The sequence below is a fragment of the Emys orbicularis genome, chromosome 2, assembly GCF_028017835.1.
Source record: "Emys orbicularis isolate rEmyOrb1 chromosome 2, rEmyOrb1.hap1, whole genome shotgun sequence".
Lineage (NCBI taxonomy): Eukaryota > Metazoa > Chordata > Testudines > Emydidae > Emys > Emys orbicularis.
Genome location: NC_088684.1, coordinates 258,548,549 through 258,571,921, shown reverse-complemented (window position 1 = coordinate 258,571,921; position 23,373 = coordinate 258,548,549). Strand labels below are relative to the sequence as shown.

At 39.8% G+C, this 23,373-nt stretch overlaps 1 protein-coding gene across 1 annotated transcript in view; it reads right to left on the bottom strand.

Moving 5' to 3' along the window:
* The window catches only part of LOC135873632 (macrophage mannose receptor 1-like), an 80,602-nt gene continuing 57,229 nt past the window's right edge, over positions 1 to 23,373 (bottom strand). Inside the window, exons 22-30 of the mRNA XM_065398273.1 lie at positions 21,670 to 21,839; positions 18,867 to 18,969; positions 17,799 to 18,028; positions 16,678 to 16,843; positions 10,605 to 10,754; positions 6,277 to 6,393; positions 3,168 to 3,335; positions 666 to 707; positions 1 to 251 (exon numbers count right to left, since the gene is read on the bottom strand). Of these exons, the coding sequence (XP_065254345.1) occupies positions 1 to 251; positions 666 to 707; positions 3,168 to 3,335; positions 6,277 to 6,393; positions 10,605 to 10,754; positions 16,678 to 16,843; positions 17,799 to 18,028; positions 18,867 to 18,969; positions 21,670 to 21,839 (1,397 nt within the window). The remainder of the gene's footprint in view (positions 252 to 665; positions 708 to 3,167; positions 3,336 to 6,276; positions 6,394 to 10,604; positions 10,755 to 16,677; positions 16,844 to 17,798; positions 18,029 to 18,866; positions 18,970 to 21,669; positions 21,840 to 23,373) is intronic.

The window sequence follows — 23,373 nt, the reverse complement described above, 5'->3', positions numbered from 1 at the left end:
CTAGAGAATAGCATGTTCATTTTGCTCAATGTTGGCCACAAGATCCTTTGTGTCACTAGTTCCAGGAACTGCATCAGTATTAAAATACAGGTTGTTCTCAAAGCTGTCATTTGTTGCCATGTGATTCTTTCTTTTCCTGTAGAAGAAATAGCCTGCAAGGCCAACTCCTGCTAGGATAAGGATCACCACAATAATTACAATCCCAGTTTTGTTGTGACTAGGTTCAGGAATCTTCTCCTCCTTTTTCACTGCTGTAAATGAATGCAAAGCAAATTACTAGAAACCACGCACTTGACATCTGATTATAGAATGCAATCCTGTACTTAGAAATAGTACCATAGTTTATTTTTATGCATGAATGCTTTATCATCTCCAAATAATTAGTGACTGACAATGCAGAAGGCAAAATCAGAAAGCATATGAAACAGCACAATTTATAAAGCTTAACACAACATTTCAATCCAATTTTAGGGAAGAGTTCTGCATTTGGACATAAATGGGGTGTTATGGATGTTTTATTATCGAGGAAATGCATTTGATGGCCATTAAGCATCTAAAAATATATGATGTGATATTATAATATAAAATATGACAATCTGGTATAATATATACTAATGCTTTTATTTGGGCTTTTTCTTTATTTATTTGAAAGAAAGTAATCCTACCTTTCTTGTCTGGGGGCTTCTCAGTTGATTGCACTTCAACAGCTTTAAAACAGAAGAAAAACAGTTACTCAGCATCTTTAAAAGTCTTCATTTATACACTGAAAATTGTACATTAACACATACTAGTATATACTGTAAAAATGACTGAACAGGGCCATGGACTTTCTGGTATTGAATAAATACAATATTTTTACCAGTAGCGACATGTGATAAATGAATCTAATATAGTTACAAAATATTCAATCAACCTGAAATGATTCTGCTGTGAGCTCCATAGTGACAGACCCCTGCACCAGTGCAGAGCTACAGTGAAGTCCATGGAGCGCTGCATACGCAGCAGTTCACTTCACAGAGCAGCTTGTAGGAATGTGGCCTACGAGCCTAATCCTGCGTACGATTATAACCGGGCACAGCAATTACTATGCTAAAGAAGTCACAGTAAGGACTAGGCCTGGCAGCAAATGTTTGCAGGATTGGGTCCTATGTGACATCTTTGTATTAGTTGTAACACCCCAATTTTTTTTGCTTATTTATCAAATGAAGTTCAACTGCATACACAGAATGGAAACATTTCCAGAGTTCTCAGTAATTTGGGTAGAAATTATGTAAACATGGGCAATGGAAAATATTCAGTTAAAGGAAGACTGCAGTTATAGATCTATGTTTTACAGCCCCTTTAAGAAAAAGCAGGTTTAAATTTAACATGCTGACATTAATTCTCTGAACTGTAAAATGAGGAATTATCACAGCCTTGCAAAATTCCACTTATTCACTCACCTGGGGCTATTATTTATTTTTGATAGGTAAATAAAATCTCATTTGTTTTTCTATTGTTAATCATCACGTTGAAGTACAGGTGATTAGATTTTGTGGATGGTCTGTTACATTTTGTGACAATTTTGCAAGGCTGTTTATCTAATATAAAAGACATCTTTCATCAGCAGTCAGGAGAAAGTCAGATGATTGTGTACGCAGGAGCAGCTTTCTATAAAAGGGTAATGGGATTTCCCTCATTTCATATAGAGGAACTAGGCACATTTCAAATACTGAATGCATTTTGCAACAGTTAGAACAGAGCATGTTTACAAGAAACTTGCCATTACAATGCAGTGTGGGAGAAATGCTCCCTCCACATACTTGGCTCCTTTTGCACTTTTGGGAGGTAGGATTAGTCACAGCAAATCTCAAATGATTCAGTTTCTTAATGGAGATATCCTATCTCCTAGAACTGGAAGGGACCTTGAAAGGTCATTGAGTCCAGCCCCCTGCCTTCACTAGCAGGACCAAGTACTGATTTTTGCCCCAGATCCCTAAGTGGCCCCCTCAAGGATTGAACTCACAACCCTGGGTTTAGCAGGCCAATGCTCAAACCACTGAGCTATCCCTCCCCCCCACCCCCCCAAACTTGTCTGGTTGAAAAATTGAATTGAACCGGAAATGTTGCAAAAATAGGCACTCTTATGAAATGTCCATTGCTTCCTGGTTGGCCTGCATCAGAAGTACAGCAATTGTTCATGGTATTTCTGATTCATGACAAAACCAGGTGCTGTGGAGATGTACCGAAATGATACAAAATAAGTTAATTCAAGAGTCTGACTTTTCAAAAAAAGGTTCCGTTTAAATAATGGGCAAATTTTTCAGGTAATGCTCATGTTACTTTAATTTGTGCAGCCATCCTTAATTAGAGCAATGGGTACCATCTTCACAAAGTAGGATGAAGAAAATAAATATTGACACCCAAGAGGTGGAAATGGTAAAGCACAAATCTTTCTAAGCACTACCAGTGACACCGGGGTACTGGAGTATATGAACATGAGTCCACAGGACAGGCTTGCTTCTGATTTGTTCCTGAGTTTGCACATTCCATTATTTCAAGGATTTTCTAAATTTTGTACACTTAGACCAATGCTATTTGCTTTTCCCTGATCAATTTTTTCCTTTTCCGGTTTATTCATCTTCCCCTAACATGTTTCAGGAAAGAATATTCTTGCAATACAAAGAAGTGAAGTTAATGAATATTCATTTCATATAAGAAAGAGTGCCGAGTGCGTGCATGCGTGTGTGTATATGAGAGAGAGAAAAAAACACAAAAATTAGCTTTAGGTTAAGATATAAGTATTTTTTCTTGAGGACAAAATTTTCAGGAATGGATCAAATTCTGTGTGCAAAAAATGCAATCCTAATAGCACCCATGCAATTGCACACATAATTATTGTAACTATATGGGCAATTTTGCAAGTGTAAGTACAAATTTCCTTATTTGCATGCATGCATTTTTGGAAACAGAGGTTGGCCATCCATTTTTTGAATGCACCTACTTTTTGACAGCGTGACCCTTTCTTTCATACTATGTATGTTTGTATTCTGTATTGTGTATAAACACACAAAGGATATCTATCACAAATGTACTCTACGCAGCACATATCTATTAAGAGTATGCATACTATAAACATTACTAATGAAACAAATCCATAAACACAATACATTAAACTCATCACTTACTTTTTGGTTTTTTACAAACATATCCTTTGTAGGAAGAGCAATAAATATTATTCCAGTACCCAGAGTTTGCATACATTTCAACACAGTGCTCATTTTGTTGACTTGAGGGTTCTCCGACATTCCAATTGACAAAATCCACTGCAGTGCTGTCTAGCCACAACCACTGTCCTAGTGTTAATTAGAAATACACTGAATATTAAACAGCTTAATGGTCATTCACTTTTTGACAACAAGAATAAAAAATTCAAGGGCACTTCAGAGAATTTCACATTTCTATAGTTTTTGAAAAATGCCCCCCCCCCCAAAAGAGGTATTAGAGAGGTATTAGAGAGGTGTGAAGGTCTCAAAGCCTCAACCTGTCACGACTTTCATAGATTACCTGAGAAAAGCAGGCTCAGGGAAGGTATCCCTCACAACATCCTCTGTTTTATTATTTTGTTTGGTTATTCTTCCAGTGGTGATCACTGATGGAAATAAATCATTTAGCTTCTCTGAAATGTCCTTATCTTCTGTGATTTACAAGTTATTTATTTTTATGACTATTTACTCATCAAAATCCCACATAACCTTTCTAATTTCCATTTTTCATTTTACTTGCCATAGTTTATGTTTCCTCCTATTGGTTTCAGAAGGGCTGGATTTCCATTTTCTGACAGATTATCTGTTTACTTGAATAAACCTCTTAAACTTTGTTATTTAGCCATACTGGGACTTTTTGTTTGTTTGCCTTGCTGTTTCTTTTTTGTTACAGACATGCCTCTTTCATTGCCCTTAAATAATGTTTAAACAACTTCCATGCTGAGTCTACAGATTTCCTTACTGTTGAATTTAAGGTTTTATAACCAGCTTCCTCATTTCTTTGAAATCCCCCGCTTGGCGTCACTGTGCTAGATTTTGGTACATTTATTTCCCTGAATATGATAAATTTAATTATAGTCACTATTTAGTGGAACAACTATCGTTAGTTCTTGAATCAGCTCCTGTGTGTTTCTTAAGACTAAAGTAAGAATAGCCTTCTTTGTTCTCTAGAATGAAGTGTTTTAAGAAGCAATCAATCATTTAAGATGTCAGGCAATTACTTCTCTAAACCTTTTCTTTTCATGACTGACCAGTTTACAACCTATTATTCCTTTTTATTACACTCTGATCTCCCGCCTTATACTGGCTTTTCAAAATGAAATTAATGTTTATATATTAAAGTTAAGAAAGGTCAAAACCAGAACAAAATGTATTGATCAACCTCAAACACTGGAGGGGGGGGGGGATTTTGTTTTACAGGAAATTTCTACTTTTTTTGTTTTCATTCAGTTTAGGAAAAGGAAAAAAAAGAAAAAATTACCAAATTTCCCGCACAATGGAAAATCTGGCTCTTACCCAGGTCTAGTTATATGTCTTCCATTGCCAAGAACTCTATGTTGATCTTCTATTTTTGCATTTATACCTCTTACATTAGTATTTTTTATTTTTCTCGGGGTATCCGTTTTTTCCCTTAGCTCCTTAGTATGATGCCTGTTACTTTTCTGGAATTTATCTCTATGAGCTCATTCTTTCCCTCCACCAATTAGGCTGTATTTCTTGCCCTATCCTTTGCTGGATAAAGAAATGCTTTTCAGTTACAGACATCCCTAGAAAATATCTTTGTCTGAGTTGAGTGCTCTTCAGATTTCAGATGCCCCCTACTTCACTCTTAAAACAATCCCCACAAAAATTCATCAGTTTTCTGCACCAGCAGTCCAGTGCTCTCCTTTGTGTCAGGTGGAGCCGATCCATTCTATATAGGCTTTCCCTTCCTCAGAGTGTTCTCCAGTGTCTAATACATTTAAACATCTCCTGGTTACACCATCTTCTCACCTGCACAGTGAGACTCTGACATTTCTCCTATCCAGCTGGCCCTGCTCATGGAACTGCAAGTATTTCAGAGAAAGCCCCTCAAAGGTCCTCGACTTAGGCCTCTTTCCTAGTCATCTAAATTTAGCTTCCAGGATTTGTATTATCCACTGCTCATGATCACTGGTACCAACGTGTACCATGACTTTGGGGTCCCACGCAGCACTCAGAAGAGGGTCTGTCTAGATGCCTCATGAAATTCGCCAACTTTGAGTCTGTTAGGCAAATACCCAGACAATCCTCACACACTCAGCTAGAGTATCAATGCTTCTAATGAGAGAAGATTTAGTCACTGCAGCCATGTCTAACTATTGTAACCCCTTCTGCCTTCCAGGGGTAATCTCTTTAGCATCTAAGGAATGATAGGCCTCCTCTACCTTCTTTGGAAAATAGGTCACAAGCAAAAGAGTTTGTTGCTCCAGTGATGTTGGTTTCCTCCTATCATGAGACCGGCTCCATCAACTGGAAGATCAAGACAGCCAGTTGTAGGTAAGCCTGTTATCTCTATAAATAATTTAATCTCTTAATGCTCCTCCGATTCAGAAACTCTGGCCCCAAGATGCTGCATTTGAGCTCCGAGAGTCACGAGCTGCTTGAACCAGATGCATCCTCACCCCACTTGGCCACAAGAATCATGTTTTAGACCTTCTGAAGTAAAAAGGGTAGGAGCCGTCCTGATGGATCTGCTTCTGGTCTTCGACTGCCATAGTTAAACTGGAGTTTTGACTCTGGGCGGGTACTAGATTGAGCTACTTTTTAATTTAAAGATAAAGTTAGAGGCCAACGTTTAGCCATACATTCATTTAATGGATTCTTTTTATATTAGTTGATGAACAACTAAGGCAACCTACTTGCACCACTGCTTAACTCTCAGAGCCCAAAGAGCCTTATGTTCACTCTCTCAGTTCCTGGTTCTGTCCAGAGCCTCTCCACCTCACCCCACCCCACCCCTTGTTCGAGAAAGGACTCTTGCTACTTATTTCTTCATTTATATCTTACCAGTTACAGTGACTTTGCCCTCCAATCCACTTTATTACAATCAACTGACTGGTCATACCTATGACCTTCATTCCTACAACAGTAGGTAAAATATATAAAACGTCTCCTTTCCTGCTTTATCTCTTTATGTCTTACACCAATGTGCAATATGAAATATTTGACACTCAGTGTATCTTTATGACAAATATTCATCTGGGAATAAGTATTACAAGAAAAAATTTACCGTCCACATTTCTGTACATTCCCGTCCAAAAAGTCGATGATTTTTCTTCAAGTGGCTCTAGGTTGTGCGCCAGAAAGTTGGCTTCAGCCGAATCTTCTACTGAAACCAAAGAGGCACCTACAGAGCATCAGGAAACAATCATTTTGGAGATGAGTTTACAATGGAATATATTCCCCCCGTTGAGAGTGCCTTTTCTTGTCTTTTCAAGTGTTATGACAGTTTTAAATCAATTATCATGTGGGCCCATATTTTGCCATTGATTTTTGTGCCCAACTCCCAGTGAAAACAATGGGAATCATTGCAGGATATGGTCCTTTAATTTTTCTCTTCAGTGTAAATGTTCCCTTCCCACCCCAGCACCTACACTGGTTACTTTCATCATACTGGTATGTATGCACTGTTTTACTTTATAAGATATTTGCCAATTACATTTTTGATACTATAAATTTTGCTAATGATTCAGCTTAATTTCTTCACTGTTGCTCATTATCATCAGATACATCATGACTAGAAAGGTAATTTCACCTAAAATCTACAAATTTCTGAAAGCCCTGTATTGTTGTGGGGTAAATAGAAAAGGGGAGAGGAGCATCCATCACAAGAAACGTTACCACTGGGCCAGTCAGGGGCCTATCACTCTGCTGCCTGGTCCCCAGGCCTTCTTGTGGTCCAAAGTTGGGAAAGCTGTTCCTTTTTCCCCTCCCTCAAAGATACCCGGTGTTAGACGACTGCCAATTGCAAAAATCTCCAATGGCCTGGACACTAGATGGGGAGGGCTCTGAGTTACTATAAAGAATTATTTTGCAGGTATCTGCCTGGTGGGTCTTGCCCACATAAACAGGGTCTAACTGATCACCGTATTTGGGGTTGGGAAGGAATTTTCACCCGGGTCAGATTGGCAGACACCCTGAAGGATTTTCGCCTTCCTCTGCAGCATAGGGCAGGGGTCACGGGTCACTTACAGGTTTAAACTAGTGTAAATGGTGAATTCTCTGTAACTTGAAGTCTTTAAACCATGATTTGAGGACTTCAGTAACTCAGCCAGAGGTTAGGGGTCTATTACAGGAGGGAGTTGGTGAAGTTCTGTGGCCTACAATGTACAGGAGGTCAGACTAGATGATCATGATGGTCCCTTCTGACCTTAAAGTCTATGAGTCCAAGGGCTGGTCTACACTACGGGGCAGGGGGTGAGGGAGGGGAGATTGATCGTGTCTTCACTGCGGTGTGTCGAGGGGAGACACTCTCCCATCGATTGCCCTTGTGCTTCTCGTTGAGGTGGAGTACCGGAGTCGACGCTAGAGCGATCGGCAGTCGATTTATTGTATCTATACTAGACACCTACCCCTTGGTAGGTTGATGGGTGTGAGGGAGAGCTGAAGTGAAAGGTTTCCTGGAAGAATTTTTGTAAGATTTTGGCTGCTCAGCAAGAATTCTCACAAGGTTTTTTTCTGGTCTCACGAGGCATTTGCAAGAACTTGGCTGGTAGATACTACTTGTGCATATTATGGAGGTTGGTACATACAGATATTTTAGTGGTTTTGTGAACAAATCTTACTCCCACATCATTTCCTGTATAATTATGTGCAGTATTCCTCGCTCTCAATCTCATTATACCTGTGAAAGTATAAAATATTTATTTTTAAAAAGTTCCTGGTTGTTTCTACAGATTATGTGAAATTTGTAAGAGCACATGAATCAACTGTGGCGTGGATTTACAATGAATATTCCTTTGGCCTTGCACTGGAAATTAGGGACAGTAAAGGAAAAGCACTGCAGCACAGACACAAAAGTGTGGAAAGCCAATAATAGCAGGATTAAGATTGCCAAAATCTGAAGATTTTGGAATACATGCACTGCTACATACATATTTCTCAAACTCATAGCAGCTGGCAATAGAACAGCTGCTCAGGAATTCTTAGTGTTTCTTTTGTGGGATTCAGGTGCTTTCTGGTGTTAGATACATGGTTTTAAAATAGATTAAAAACCTGCACCATTTTCTAGTATCTGGAAAAACTTGTGCTGTAAATTCACAAAGATGATTTGACTAGAAATTCCCAGTAAAGTTTGCAGTAGGTTGTGAGACTGACATTGCTTGGATGAATTTTGTGACAGTGTTTGGATGAATTTTGCCCACAAGATTTACAAAGTTAATCTAATATTTGACTGCAAAACTGATAATGTATATCAATTCTGTAGCCTCAAAACAATATACACTTTATCCTGTATATGATACAACTAGCACGTTTATAATTTTATTAAGTTTTTTCTGAACTTCTATATAAAACTCATCTGAGTCACAGCCTTTGTTAAAAGAACGAGGAGTACTTGTGGCACCTTAGAGACTAACAAATTTATTTGGGCATAAGCTTTCATGGGCTAAAACCCACTTCATCGGATGCATGCAGTGGAAAATACAGTAGGAAGATATATATACACACACACACAGAACATGAAAAAATGGGTGTTGCCATATCAACTATAATGAGACTAATCAATTAAGGTGGGCTATTATCAGCAATTCATATATCTTTATATTTGGGGATACAGCATTTGCATTGTTCCTCCATACCCCCTCTGTGCTCCACATTCTTGGCCACTCACTAACCAATTAGTATCCTGCTAATTATCTACCTGTAACTCCAGACATTATACTACAGCTATTAACTCTCCATGTTGTACTGATAGAGCCAAGGAATTCCTACACTGTGTTCAATAGTAGTCCAGGAAAGATAATCAGCAGCATAATGATGTAAGGACTGGAATGTTTTAAATGTTGATAAAGTGCATTTTCCGTAGCCAATTCTCTTTTAGTTTGTGGCTGGGACCCAGAAATCAGCTGTGTAGCAATGGCTGTGGATAGTATGTGATATGATGTGATGGTGCCTCAATTAACTATTTTCGATTTTGCTGTCTTGGAGAGGTTTATCCAGGTAATATATAATTGTAGAAATAAGATGAACTAATATATAATCATAGAAAATAAAAGCACTTTGTACTACTATTGATTTAGGGCCCAATTCTGCCCTCACATAGGTGCAATTATAATTGAGGCCAAATCCCACTATTGGTGGGGAATTAACAGGATACCAATTGGGCGGTGAGTGATTATAAATATAGGAAGCCCAGAGGGTGAGGAGTGTGAATTTTGTATCCCAAATATAAAAATACATGAATCTTTAGTCTTCTATACTGCAGTCATTATTATAGGCAGACTCAGGAAACACTTTCACAAATGCAGAAGAGGAAACGGACTTTGAAAAGTTTAGGTATATCACACAAATGATTAAATCATATCATTTTGAGGCTAGACATTTTTGTACTTTTGACAGCCCTCTACCAATCAGCAGCAAGTGTCTGTAGCCTTTGCAGATTGGCTTCCCAGAAGAGGGGGGGGGAAATCAGTGATGTGGAGTCTGGGTATATTCTACTGTAATTGTTTAATTTATACATAGACCAGTCCTTGAACATAGGTGGACAAACAGCAGGCAGGAAATCCCTTTTTTCAGGAATCTCAGCCCAACACTAGTGCCTGGTTCCCAAGTAGCAACTCGCCTCAAGAACTGACTCCAGTCAGAGACCAAGGCAGAGAACAAATTCTCCTGCTGTCTGCACAGCTCCTTCTAGACAAAAACGTGCATAACCAAACTAACAACATATAGTATATTGTCCCAAGGTTTAACATTTGCTCTCATGTTAAGAAAAAGAACTTGGAAGACTGTGTGTATGTAGGCCACCTGGTGACACCTGTCGTAACCATAAAAATATGCTACAACCAGAGTTGTGCATTTGGGAGGTATTTCTGTTTTCGAAGGGACACTAGGAAGTAGTTTTTGGCAAAAACTTGTTTTAATAAAAAAATTGTACAAATCATGATATAAACAGGATGCTATGATTAAAAAAAACACAAAACAAAAACGAAGAATGAATGTAACCATTCCTTTGTAATTTTAGAAATTCAAATACAACAGCTGTTTTAACTAGTACATGAGAATCAGACACTGAAACTGACTGTACATAAAGATTCACTTCCCCAGACAAGTAAGCAATGGTCCCAATTTACCAGAGTATTATCCCAGACAGGCTTCTGTAATTCTATTCATTCAATGGCATATAAGTATTTTAGTGGCAAATCAGGCCCACAGTATAAATGATGTAAAAAAATGAGATTTGAAAAAAAACAGAGATTTTATTATTAATGCAGACAAGGAATTTGTCTTTAAATTATGCTAAAACGTAGCACTTTCATAGCCACTGATACATTCATAGTGATGTATTAAAAAAATTATAGATTTGTGTGCATCTTACCTCTAATTTGAAAGGACACTTACCTAATCGAAGACATTCTAAGGAGGCCTGGGCCCAGTTTCTCGTAGATGAAGACTCAATGAAGTAGCAGTGACCACGGAAAGGGATCCATGATCTATGTTCTGACTCAGGGCACTTTCCGGGGAGCTGGGGAGGATCCGTGGGGGCTTTAACTGTTTAAATTAATAAAACATAAACTGTAATTAATAAAACATTTTAATGAACAGGTTTCTCTCACACACTTTTACCATGACTAGCACATACTAATCTGACACCAGGAAACTCTCATAACAGCTGTTTAATCATAATATAATCTTTGAAAATCTGTATTCCTCGTTATTATATCATAGTGAGAAAAACTCAGACTGGTGAATGATTAGTGTTACAGCTGCATTTTATGCTCTAAGCACCTAATTCAGCAAAGCCCTTAAGCACATGCTTATCTTTAAGCACATTCATATGTCCATCCCTATTGAGCAAACACCTAAACTGCCTTAAGAAGATGCTTAAGTCCCATGTTAAGTGCTTTGCTGAATTAGGGCCTAAATTTGGTAAAATCAGGCCATAAACCAATACAACTCTTGAGACAAGAGAGCAGCTCAGTTGACATCAATGGCTGAGTTTAAGGTGCAGATGAAGACAGCACAGTATAGGGCCAAAATTATTAACTTAAAAACTGCAATAAATAGAAAATGTTTAAAATCTCACACAAGTAGGAGAATATATATTGTGTAGCCTAAATATCAGGAATGCATTTATGTTTTAAAACCCAGTATTCTGGGTCAAGAAAATCTGTTCTTATTTTACTTATCTACTAAGACCTGAATTCAGGATTTTCCTGCTTTCCCTGGCAATAGCTATTATCATTTCAATCATCATCGAGCCATGAGAGAAAATAATCTTTTTAGGCAGTTGCAATGCTAGTAATTTATGAAGATGAAAACACAAAATCCTTCAAGGTTTGGCAGGTAAGTAAAATGGAAATGGATTTTCAAATATTTTTTTTTAAAATATAATGATGTTGCACTGCGATGATAAACAGGATTGTGAATAGATTTTAACATCTTTTTAAATAAAATGTTTATGTTCACCTTTAATGGGGATTTATTGCAGATGGGTTTAGCCTGTCACTTCCATTAAAGACTAACTAACTAAAACATTGGAGAGACCAGGTGGGTGAGGTAAAAGCTTTTATTGGACCAACTTCTGTTGGTGAGAGAAACAAGCTTTTGAGACCAACAGAAGTTGTTGGTCCAATAAAATACTACCTCAGCCACCTTGTCTCTCTAATATCCTGGGACCGACATGGCTACAGCAACACTGCTCAATTAAAATGTAACTATTTAAAAATACACTGGTTGTTCTTCTTAATCTAGCCAAAGAAAGATGATCTTCAACATGTGGAAAGTGTGTTTAATTAGGTATCAATTATTCCATATTTAATATGCACTACTCTATAACACTGAAAATAAGTCAAATGGCTTCAATATTAAATGCCTACACTCTTTTGCCCACAAGATCTGAGGAAACAGAAGATTATTTTACAGGAAAAACCGTTTTTTTTCTTTGGATAACTCAAAAATTAATAAGTCCCAGACTCCAGCAGATGATTTTACTGTGTGTTTTATACTAAATAGACTTTCAGTAATGAACCAAAGCTCCTTCCCTCAAGTACACACTGGAAGAGACTTAACATTCAACTTTTGTGCCTTGCTTAACTATCAAACTCTTTTTTTCTTGCTTTTATCTAGTGTTCTGTACATCTTGTGAATAATTCTCTTAACTAGAGTTCTATTTTTACTAGGGCTGTCAAGCGCTTAAAAAAAATAATTGCTATTAATCACACTGTTAAACAATAATAGAATACCATTTATTTAAATATTTTTGGATGTTTTCTATATTTTCAAATAAATTGATTTCAATGAGAACACAGATTACAAAGTGTACAGTGCTCACTTTATATTTATTTTTGATTACAAGTATTTCCACTGTGAAAAACACAAAAGAAATAGTATTTTTCAATTCACCTCATACAAGTACTGTGGTGCAATCTCTTTATCATGAAAGTTGAACTTACAAATGTAGAATTATGGACAAAAAAACTGCATTCAAAAATAAAACAATGTAACATTTTAGACCTTGCAAGTCCACTCAGTCCTACTTCTTGTTCAGTCAATTACTCAAACAAACCAGTTTGTTTACATTTGCAGGAGATAATGCTGCCCGCTTCTTGTTTACAACGTCACCTGAAAGTGAGAACAGGCGTTCTCATGGCACTGTTGTAGCCAGCATCACCAGATATTTATGTGTCAGCTGCGCTAAAGATTAACATGTCCATTCATGCTTCAACCACTATTCCAGGGGACATGCATCCATGTTGATGACAGGTCTGCTTGATAACAATCCAAAGCAGGGTGGACCGATGCATGTTCATTTTCATTATATGAGTCAGATGCCACCGTCAGAAGGTTGATTTTCTTTTTTGGTGGTTCAGGTTCTGTAGTTTCCGCACCGGAATGTTGCTCTTTTAAGTCTTCTGAAAGCATGCTCCACACCCCGTTCCTCTCAGATTTTGGAAGGCATTTCAGATTCTTAAACCTTGGGTCGAGTGCTGTAGCTCAATGGTTCTCAACCAGGGGGTCCGGGGCCCACTATGGGGCCTCAAGCAGGTTTCAGGGGGGCCTCCAAGCAGGGCCAGCATTAGACTTGCTGGGTCCCAGGGCAGAAAGCCAAAGCCCCACGACATGGAGCTAAAGCCCAGGTTCCTGAGCCCTGCCACCTGGGGCTGAAGCTGAAGCCTGAGCCATGTAGCTTTGTGGGGGCCGCTGAGGCATGGGGCCCCAGGCAATTGCACTGCTTCCTACCCCCTAACGCCAGCCCTGGCTTTTATATGCAGAAAATCAGTTATTGTGGCACAGGTGGGCCGTGGAGTTTTTAGAACACGTTGGGGGGGCTTCAGAAAGAAAAAGGTTGAGAACCTCTGCTGTAGCTATCCTTAGAAATCTCACATTGGTACCTTCTTTGCGTTTTGTGAAATCTGCAGCGAAAGTGTTCTTAAAACGAACAACATGTGCTGGGTCATCATCCGAGACTGCTATAACATGGAATATATGCCAGTGTGAGTAAAACAGAGCAGGGGACATACAATTGGAAAAGATGGGGATCGATATGAAAATCCAGAGGTGGATAAAGAACTGGTTAAAGGGGAGACTGCAGCGGGTCGTACTGAAAGGTGAACTGTCAGGTTGGAGGGAGGTTACCAGTGGAGTTCCTCAAGGTTCGGTTTTGGGTCCGATTTTATTTAATCTATTTATTACTGACCTCGGAACCGAATGTAGGAGTGGGCTGATAAAGTTTGCGGATGACACAAAGTTGGGAGGTATTGCCAATTCGGAGAAGGATCGGGATATCCTGCAGGGAGATTTGGATGACCTTGTAAACTGGAGTAATAGTAATAGGATGAAATTTAATAGTGAGAAGTGTAAGGTGATGCATTTAGGGATGACTAACAAGAATTTTAGTTATAAGCTGGGGACGCATCAGTTGGAAGTAACGGAAGAGGAGAAGGACCTCGGAGTCCTGGTTGATCGCAGGATGACTATGAGTCGGCAATGTGACGTGGCCGTGAAAAAAGCTAATGCGGTCTTGGGATGCATTAGGCGAGGTATTTCTAGTAGGGATAAGGAGGTGCTGGTTCCGTTATACAAGGCACTGGTGAGACCTCATTTGGAGTACTGTGTGCAGTTCTGGTCTCCGATGTTTAAAAAGGATGAACTCAAACTGGAACGGGTACAGAGAAGGGCCACTAGGATGATCCGAGGAATGGAAAACCTGTCGTATGAAAGGAGACTCGAGGAGCTCGGTTTGTTTACCTTAACCAAAAGAAGGCTGAGGGGGGATATGATTGCTCTCTTTAAATATATCAGAGGGATAAATACCAGGGAGGGAGAGGAATTATTTCAGCTCAGTACTAATGTGGACACGAGAACAAATGGATATAAACTGGCCGTCGGGAAGTTCAGGCTTGAAATTAGACGAAGGTTTCTAACCATCAGAGGGGTGAAGTTCTGGAACAGCCTTCCGAGGAAAACAGTGAGGGCGAAAGAACTCTCTGGCTTTAAGATTAAGCTTGATAAGTTTATGGAGGGGATGGTTTGATGGGATAACGTGATTTTAGTCAATAGGTCAATAACGTGCCATCGCTGGTAATTAGTAACAATGGTCAATGATGGGATATTAAAAGTTACTACAGAGAACTTTTTCTGGAGGGTCTGGCTGGAGAATCTTGCCCGCATGCTCGGGGTTCAGCTGATCGCCATATTTGGGGTCAGGAAGGAATTTTCCTCCAGGGTAGATTGGCAGAGGCCCTGGAGGTTTTTCGCCTTCCTCCGCAGCATGGGGCAGGGGTCGCTTGCTGGAGGATTCTCTGCGACTTGAAGTCTTTAAATCACGATTTGGGGACTTCAACAGCTGAGTCAAGGGAGAGAATTATTCCAGGAGTGGGTGGGTCAGCTTTTGTGGCCTGCATCGTGCGGGAGGTCAGACTAGATGATCATAATGGTCCCTTCTGACCTTAAAGTCTATGAGTCTATAATTCCTCCCTCCCCCCCCCCCCAAGGAGTTCAGTCACAAATCTAATTAATGCATTACTTTTTTAATGAGCGTCATCAGCATGGAAGCATGTCGTCTGGAATGGTGGCCAAAGCATGAAGGGGCACCCGAATGTTTAGCGTATCTGGCACGTAAATACCTTGCAATGCCAGCTACAAAAGTGCCATACAAATGCCTGTTCTCACTTTCTGGTGACATTGTAAATAAGAAGAGGGCAGGATTATCTCCCGTAAATGTAAACAAACTTGTTTGTCTTTGCGATTGGCTGAACAAGAAGTAGGACTGAGTGGACTTGTAGGCTCTGAAGTTTTACATTGTTTTGTTTTTGAGTGCAGTTACGTACAAAAAAAAAATCTATATTTGTAAGTTGCACTTTCATGACAAAGAGATTGCACTACAGTACTTGTACGAGGTGAACTGAAAAATACTATTTCATTTGTTTATCATTTTTACAGTGCAAATATTTGTAATAAAAAATAAGTACACTTTGATTTCAATTACAACACAGAATATATATATGAAAAAGTAGAAAAATATCCAAAATATTTAATACATTTCAATTGGTATTCTATTGTTTAACAGTGTGATTAAATCTGCGATTAACCGCAATTAATTTTTTTAATCAATTAATTTTGAGGTAATTGCGTGAGTTAACTGTGATTAATCAACAGTCCTAATTTTTACACGTAGTTTGTGTACACCACTGCCCTCTGTTGGATATATCTGACATTCAAATGTTTGTCTCATTTTCTAGTCGGTGGCTAGTCTAACACATGCTAATACAGTTGACAGCTAATGAAGATACTTGTGTAACTCAAGAGGTAGAAAGTCCTGTGTTTTTGGAGCTGTGTTTTTGTGTTCAAACTTTTCAGTTTCTGTATTGCTTCTGCCACGACTAGTATTTCAAGCTGTCTCTGTGCTGCCTCTGCAATGCTTTCTTCTATCGTTCTATGCTACCATCTGTTAAACATTCAAAATACCCTCCGTGTGCTGTAAGACCAAGAAGACATGGTCTCTAACTCAAGCAGCATACAATTTACTGTGGTGGTCAGCACCTTGACATTCACTATTTGAAAGGAATTACTTACCAATAGTTTTCTCTGTTTTACAAGGCATTTCCTATGCACACAGCAGGACACAGAATAATGTACTGCTTTACTAACTATTTTGTTTTTACACTAATGAACTGGGTTGATGGGTTTGGATTTATGAGCTATGACTGTTCTCAGTGAGCTTTTTTTAGTAGCTAAGCAAATAGGAATAACCACTGGCTTCCATTCCCGCTGGCCTGGTGCCCACTCACCATCTTTCCCCTAACTCAGTTCCAAACTCAGTCCCTTCCACTCACTTGTCTTTCTCCAGTTATTTGTTAGTTACTGAATATCAAAGTGTACAGTCATTTACTATATATTTGTACAGTCCCTAGCACAATGCAATATAAATAAATAATCATTGTTATTACCATTGTTACATTCAATTGCTTACCATCTGACCATTTACAGATAGAGTAGTAGTTTTCATCACAGGATGCCGTCTTCCAAGATCCTTCAAGGTCCAGATAAACACAGCCTATTTTCTGTTTCGGCTCACCTTTGGCCCACTTAGTATACTTCACCTTCCAGTTATCAATCCATTGATAATGTCCATCAGTCTAAAAACAAAATAAATTAATAGAAACAATGAATCAGACATCAATAATTGCTTCACTGTCAGTTTTGTGAAAGGAATTCTTTCACTGTCCTAACCTCTGTCATCTCTGGCATGATATGAAACAGAAAAATACCAAGACTCAGTCCCTTGCCAGTAGATAGATATTTACAGTCTGTCCATCGTCCTTTGTCAGAGGTTGTCATTCAAAAGTATAGAACAAAAGTAGATGGCTCAAATTTTTGATTCATGCTGTGGCATATGAAGTTCGCAAATTAATCCACCATCACTCCATCCTCCAGTTAGCTCGAGCCCAAGTTTTGTTTTGAAGAAGTCGTACATGACATTGTTCACTCTGGTGTTTCCTTAATTTGTCTGATCAATGGGTGCAGAAAGCAGAAGTAGGGACTGTGCCAACTGTTTGCAATAGTTGTTCATTTTAATCTTTGTAAAGTGCCCAGATACCAGAATGAGGAACACAATATAAATAAATTAAATTGGATAGCCCACCAGCTATTCAGCTTCTCAGCAGCACAGATGTCCTGAGATTAATAATAACGTTAGTTTCAAATAAATTCAGGTGTTATTTAGAGAAATACTTTTGGATAAAAATAAACAATTTTCATCGCACACCTAAAGAAGTTAGGATATTTTCCCAAGGGGAATCATGACAGTATGTTCATATGAAGAAAGCCATAGTGAGATGACCTGAAGTAAAAACTTGCCTGGAAAAACATAGAGCATAATGCCAGAAAGAATAAGACCAGAGAATGTGTGATTTAATCTGATTAATACTGATTAATTATTAATGATTCAAAGCTTAAGCACATTCCCTGCCTTTAAACAATGACACTATATACAAGTAGTTAGGGCAGTATGTAATCTAAGGAGATCAAAAATGAATTAAGATAAGGACTGTGAGAGCTGTATTATCACAAAAAGTAGAAAGATGTTCTTACCAGATTGCTGTTCAGACCAATCCATACAGGCTCCCCATACTTTAACATTCGTAGCCACAGAAATGAGTGGCTGTAGGGATCGAAGATGCTGGCAAGGTCAGAGGACTCATGTATGCATTTTCGCCTTGCGTCTTCCCATTTCATTTTGGAATGAACGAACATGTAACTACTGTTACCATAACGGATAAAGTTGGCTGGGACTGCTGTTGATGAATGGGAGAACTTGGAGTCTATAGGAAGAAGAAAAAAAAGGAATGTAAAGTCGTTTCAGTTTTTAAAAAGTGGTTAGGGCCACATTGTGGCTGGCTCTGCATGTGATTGCAAGGCATGGATAAAAAGAGACCCCTCTATCTCCTGACTTCTGGTCTTGGTTAAAGCTCTGTAAACCCACTAAAGAAAGTGAGGATTCACAGGTGTCAAATGAGGGCAGAGTTTACATTGTCATTGACAGTATCTAACAGTGTTGATGATGGCACAATGGCTAGCATAGAATCCAAATTATGCTCTCTCAACTGTGCTAGTTCAGCAGAGCTAAAGTCAAGTAACAAAAGGCTAAGGAACTATGACCCTGAATACATCCAGGGATTAAGAGTTTGTCCACACAGAAGTTGCATCGGTTTGATTTACATTGGTCTAGGTTTGGTCTACATACAAAGTTCCGCAAGTTTTTGGTTTAATAAAAGATGTGATTTTAAACTGATTTAGCTAAACTGGTGCAACCTTGTATGTGAACACTTTTAAATCAATTTACATCTGGCTTATATTGGTTTATCTTGTGTTGGTAAATGTATGGGTGGATATAGGCAGTGATCATATACATGGGGTCTGCACTGGTTTAACTAAATTAGCTTTTTGAACAGCTCAGAGTTGAACTTCTCTATGTAGAAAAGCCTTTAAAAGCTGGGTTAGTTTGTAGACCAAGATTTTGATGGTCATATTTTTAAACAGTACTTTTTCTAACCATAGCCACTGAAGTGAAGGATAGTGGTGACATAATGCAAGTGGAAATCCAGCATTTAATCCTCAAGCAAATAAAAAAATCTTGCATGAGATTTCTGAAAAATGCACCTTTGTTAATTTGGCATACATAGCCTTTGTTGTTGCCACAGCTTTCATCAACCCATTTCCCTGCCTCCTTAACAGGACTATTTCTCATAAAGACGCAGTCAGCCTAGGGGAAAAAAGGATACACAAATCAGTTAATAAATAAATCAGAAGCAAGTGAGAAAACCTCCTCCCCCTTTTACATCTGTAGACATGAATATAATTAAATTTCATTCCTGCGTCATTTTAAGATTCAGTAACGCTGGCATTATGCTGGTGACTTCTATGTGCTTTTGTTCCCTGTGTACTGCCCTTATTTCTTAACTTGCCTGTGATTTTTCCCTAGTCAATCTTGTGAAACAATTGTGGGGGGCTGAGAGAAGGGGGAAGTGCAGAAATTCTATTCTCTTCCCATCCCCATGTTGTATAATATGGAGGGCATCCCACGGGAAAGTTCAGAGGGAGGTCTTGGGTCAAGTTGGTCATGGAAGGAAAACGTGGCTTGATCCCTCTACACGGATACTGCTGTCTGTTCCAAAGAAATCCTGGACAGGCAAGGAGCAATGCACTTCTCTGAATTTTTTTCTCCCTCTTTCAAATTCATAGTTGCAGCTGTGCATAATATTGACTGCAAAACTAGAAACACTTAGGTTAGGGTTGCCCGGCATCTGGTTTCCGACCAGAATGCCAGTTGAAAAGGGACCCTGGTGGCTCCGGTCAGCACTGCTGACCGGGCTGCTAAATGTCCAGTTGGCAGTGCAGCAGGGCTAAGGCAGGCTGCCTGTCTGCCCTGGCTCCGTGCAACTCCCAGAAGTGGCCGGCATGTCCGGTTCCTAGGCGCAGGGGCGGCCACAGGGGCTCCATGCACTGCCCCCACCCTGAGTGCCAGCTCCACAGCTCCCAATGGCCAGGAACCATGGCTTATGGGAGCTGCGGGGGCAGCGCCTGTGGGCATAGGCAGCATGCAGAGCCCCTTGGCCCCTCTGCCTAGGAGCCGGAAGGATATGCTGCTGCTTCCCAGGAGCCGCCTGAGGTAAGCACTGCCCGGAGCCCGCACCCTGAACTCCCTGCCTCAGCCCTGAGCCTCTCACCACACCCTAAGTCACTTCCAGACCCTGCATCCTGCACCTCCTCCCATCCCCAACCCCTTGCCCTAGCCCAGAGCCCTGTCCTGCACCCCTCATTTACTGGAGCCCACACCCCTAGTCGGAGCCCTCACCCCCTCCCGTACCCCAACCCCCTGCCCCAGCCTGGTGAAAGTGAGTGAAGGTGGGGGAGAGCGAGCGACAAGGGCGGGAATGGAGTGAGTGGGGGGCAGAGCCTTGGGGCGGGGCAGGGCAGGGGTGTTCAGTTTTGTGCAATTCGAAAGTTGGCAACCCTAACTTAGGCCCTAATTTTCAAGAATGTCCACTGATGAGAGTGAGATGTCTGACTTGAGATGGCATTTCCATTCCCCTGACTTCCAAATCCACAGAGCTTCTGTGAGCCTATGTTTTACATCTGCAAACATTTTTAAAAAGTTGAGCATGGCATTTTCTGCACTCTGTAGCTGTGTCAGAGAAATGTTCACATTCCGATGCTTTCCCCCGGCAAACGGAATCTTCTGAGACTCCCCCACCATGTGGTTTCGCATATGAACTTCTCAATTTCTCAATGAAACCTTACAGACCTTGCCACTCTTAAGACAGGACTTTATAAAAACACGACACTTTTCAGAAAAGAAAAAATATTTTTTCCTCCATAGTGACATATTTTAAAAATGCCTTGTCTGATAAACTTCAGAGTTTCTCCAACACTTCTCCATCTGTTCAGGATAACACATGAGAAATTTTTGATATCAAGGTCCTATTTTCAGGAAGTTGAAGAGGGGCATAGGGTATCAAAATCAAGGTTATATTGAAATTGCATTACAACTTCAAAGCCTGATCCTGCCCTTACTGCAGTCCGTGGCAGGATCAACTCCTTATCCAAGGAGTTACTTATTGTAACTCCACCACACAGTACAAAATAATCTTGCATTAGCAGAGAGATGAACTTGATGGATGGAATATGTCTTTTTTTAGAATGCTGAGAAAATATAGGAAGTGATTTTTTCTGAAAAGTCAAATGGTTATTTACAGAAGCTAGGGTAACACATGCCTCTCCCCCACAGCAGCAGCATCTCAACCCATCTGGAGGAGAGAGAGAAGATGTTGTTGTGTACGTGGCCCTGCAACCTGTACTCCAGTAGGAGCCCAAAGCCCCAAAAGGGAGAAGGCCAGCTAGGGAAGACCACTGTCAGAATGATAAAAGTGATGCACTAATTCAGTTTTTATCCTGACAGCAAACACCACAAGGCAGGGGTGCCATGGAGACGTGCACAAGTTAAAGCTGCTCTTTTTTCCTGAAACTTGGTTCAACCAGGGGTGACTCCTCCTTGCGACATAGCAGTCCAGGCCCTTTATTAAGATAGCTCAGCAGCTTAATCCTGCTGGAAATCCTTCACAACACACCCTATTTGTGCAGCTCTTACTGGGTGTCCTGTAATATATTGCTCATACTTCACTTGCTGCTCATTTATTTGGATTCCTACTGTACAGCTGTAATAATGGTTTTTTTAAGCTGAGCCAAATCAGTGTAAAAACTTATGACAAGCACCATAAACAATAGAGCAAGGCTTCTGCTAAATATAATTGATCAAAGATTTAAATGCATTTTGCACTTGTGAAAGCCCTGAATCCTGCAGTATCACAGCTCTAGCCTCAGCAAATGTCTTCACTAAGTCAGAAATAAACTGAGCAGTAACTATGGTACAGTTATTTAACAACAATTTGTAATTGATGTTCACCTGGCTATCATATGAATATAATGCCACTTGTCCAGATGGGAAACCTTTGCCCCAATTTGTAAAGTAGACTCCACTTCCATCTGTCCAAAGGTACTTGAGTTCATGGTTTATATCATTTAATCCAATCCAAGTATCAACCACAGAATCCTTTAAATGGAAGGTGAGAAAGGCTGAAAGAAAGAAGAAAAACATTTTACATGAAGAGTAGAACACAGCTTTTTCTCATCAGAGAAGTTGCTGATGTGGCCAGAACTGGGCCAGGCATGGTCCAAAAAATTCTTGTAGTATTGAATCTTATAAACCTTCTAATCGGATAGTTTGCAAACTTAGATGAATGTCTTGTGGAGAAAGTGAAAGAAATGGATATTATTTCAACATTAACTTAAAAGAAACAGAAAAACAACTAAAAAGAACAAGATGGGAAGATTTTTATTTTGGACAAAATTGGAAAGGCACTTTGGGGAGGGTAAGTTGTTAGTTTGGTGAGCAAGGAATCAGACATACAATTTTTGTATTTGTTCAAGATATCACAGATGTATGTCTGACTCTCCAAGTACAGTAATAGTCTCAACAGCAGATTAGTAAAGCTGCCCCTCTGAGGTTCCTAGGTCTTATTCCATCAAGTGCTCTATAGCCTATGACTAGGACTTTGAACTCTGCTTTGAGGCAAATGGGAAGCCAGCAGAGTTTATGAAGAACAGGTGTGATATATGTGCATCAAAGCTTTGTTCCTAAGGTTTATTTGGGGATGCTGGGGTTGGCATTGAAGCTGGAAATCACATCTCTGGAAATGATAAAAAAAAATGCTTTAGGGTCAACAAGAATCTTGTGTTTGAAACGTACACTGCCTGACTGCCCTCACTCCCCTGCCCCTTGTTTTCTTGGGGGACCACTGGGACCCACCCACATTACAAGTTCATTCATGTTTTTATACCAGTTCTTGATACTTCCACCTGAGCTGATTACAATATAGATGAGTTAAATGTAAATGCTCTTTTGTGGAAAACACAACTATGTGCCAACCATGCTCGTGCATCTGCACCTGCCACGTTGCCTACCCACATTTGTATTTCTGCGTTCTGGAAAAATCTAGGCAGGTATACCAAACTGCCTCAGCAAGTTGTAGAATGCAGAAGGGATATGCACAAACAGCATCATGAGCAGCAAGGAATTTTGGGTTGTGCTATTGCACAGAGAGCTGGAAAGGAAGAGGACCAACCAAACTGGTTACACAGATAAATGGCCTGTCATCCACTCAGCAAAGTAATAGTGTTCTGGTTACTGGAAGACACACATGGGCCAACATCCTCCCCTGGCAAGGCTGAAACATGGCTGGCTGCCAAAGTTACAAACACAGCATCAAACATATTTTGTGCAGACATAAACCAAATTTAGGGCCAACCATCTCACTAACTTGTCACAGACTTAAAGTTGTAGCGTACACAAGCCTCAGCTCTGTTCTTTTGTCTGGTCAGTAACAGGTGATTATCACAAAGCTAACCTTAACCAGCTTCTAGAGTTTCAGCCAGGAGCTTACTCTTCTCATTGAATTAATAGCCATTTTTGTTTCTCTGTTCTCCTAGCTGGTTATCCTCCAAAATGTTCTTAATACGAACGTCACCTGTGCCTTATCCTGCCAGGAATAAAACCTGTAGGTTTGTGTGACAAACATTAGTGCTGTTGTCCTGCTGGGAAGTGCAACGG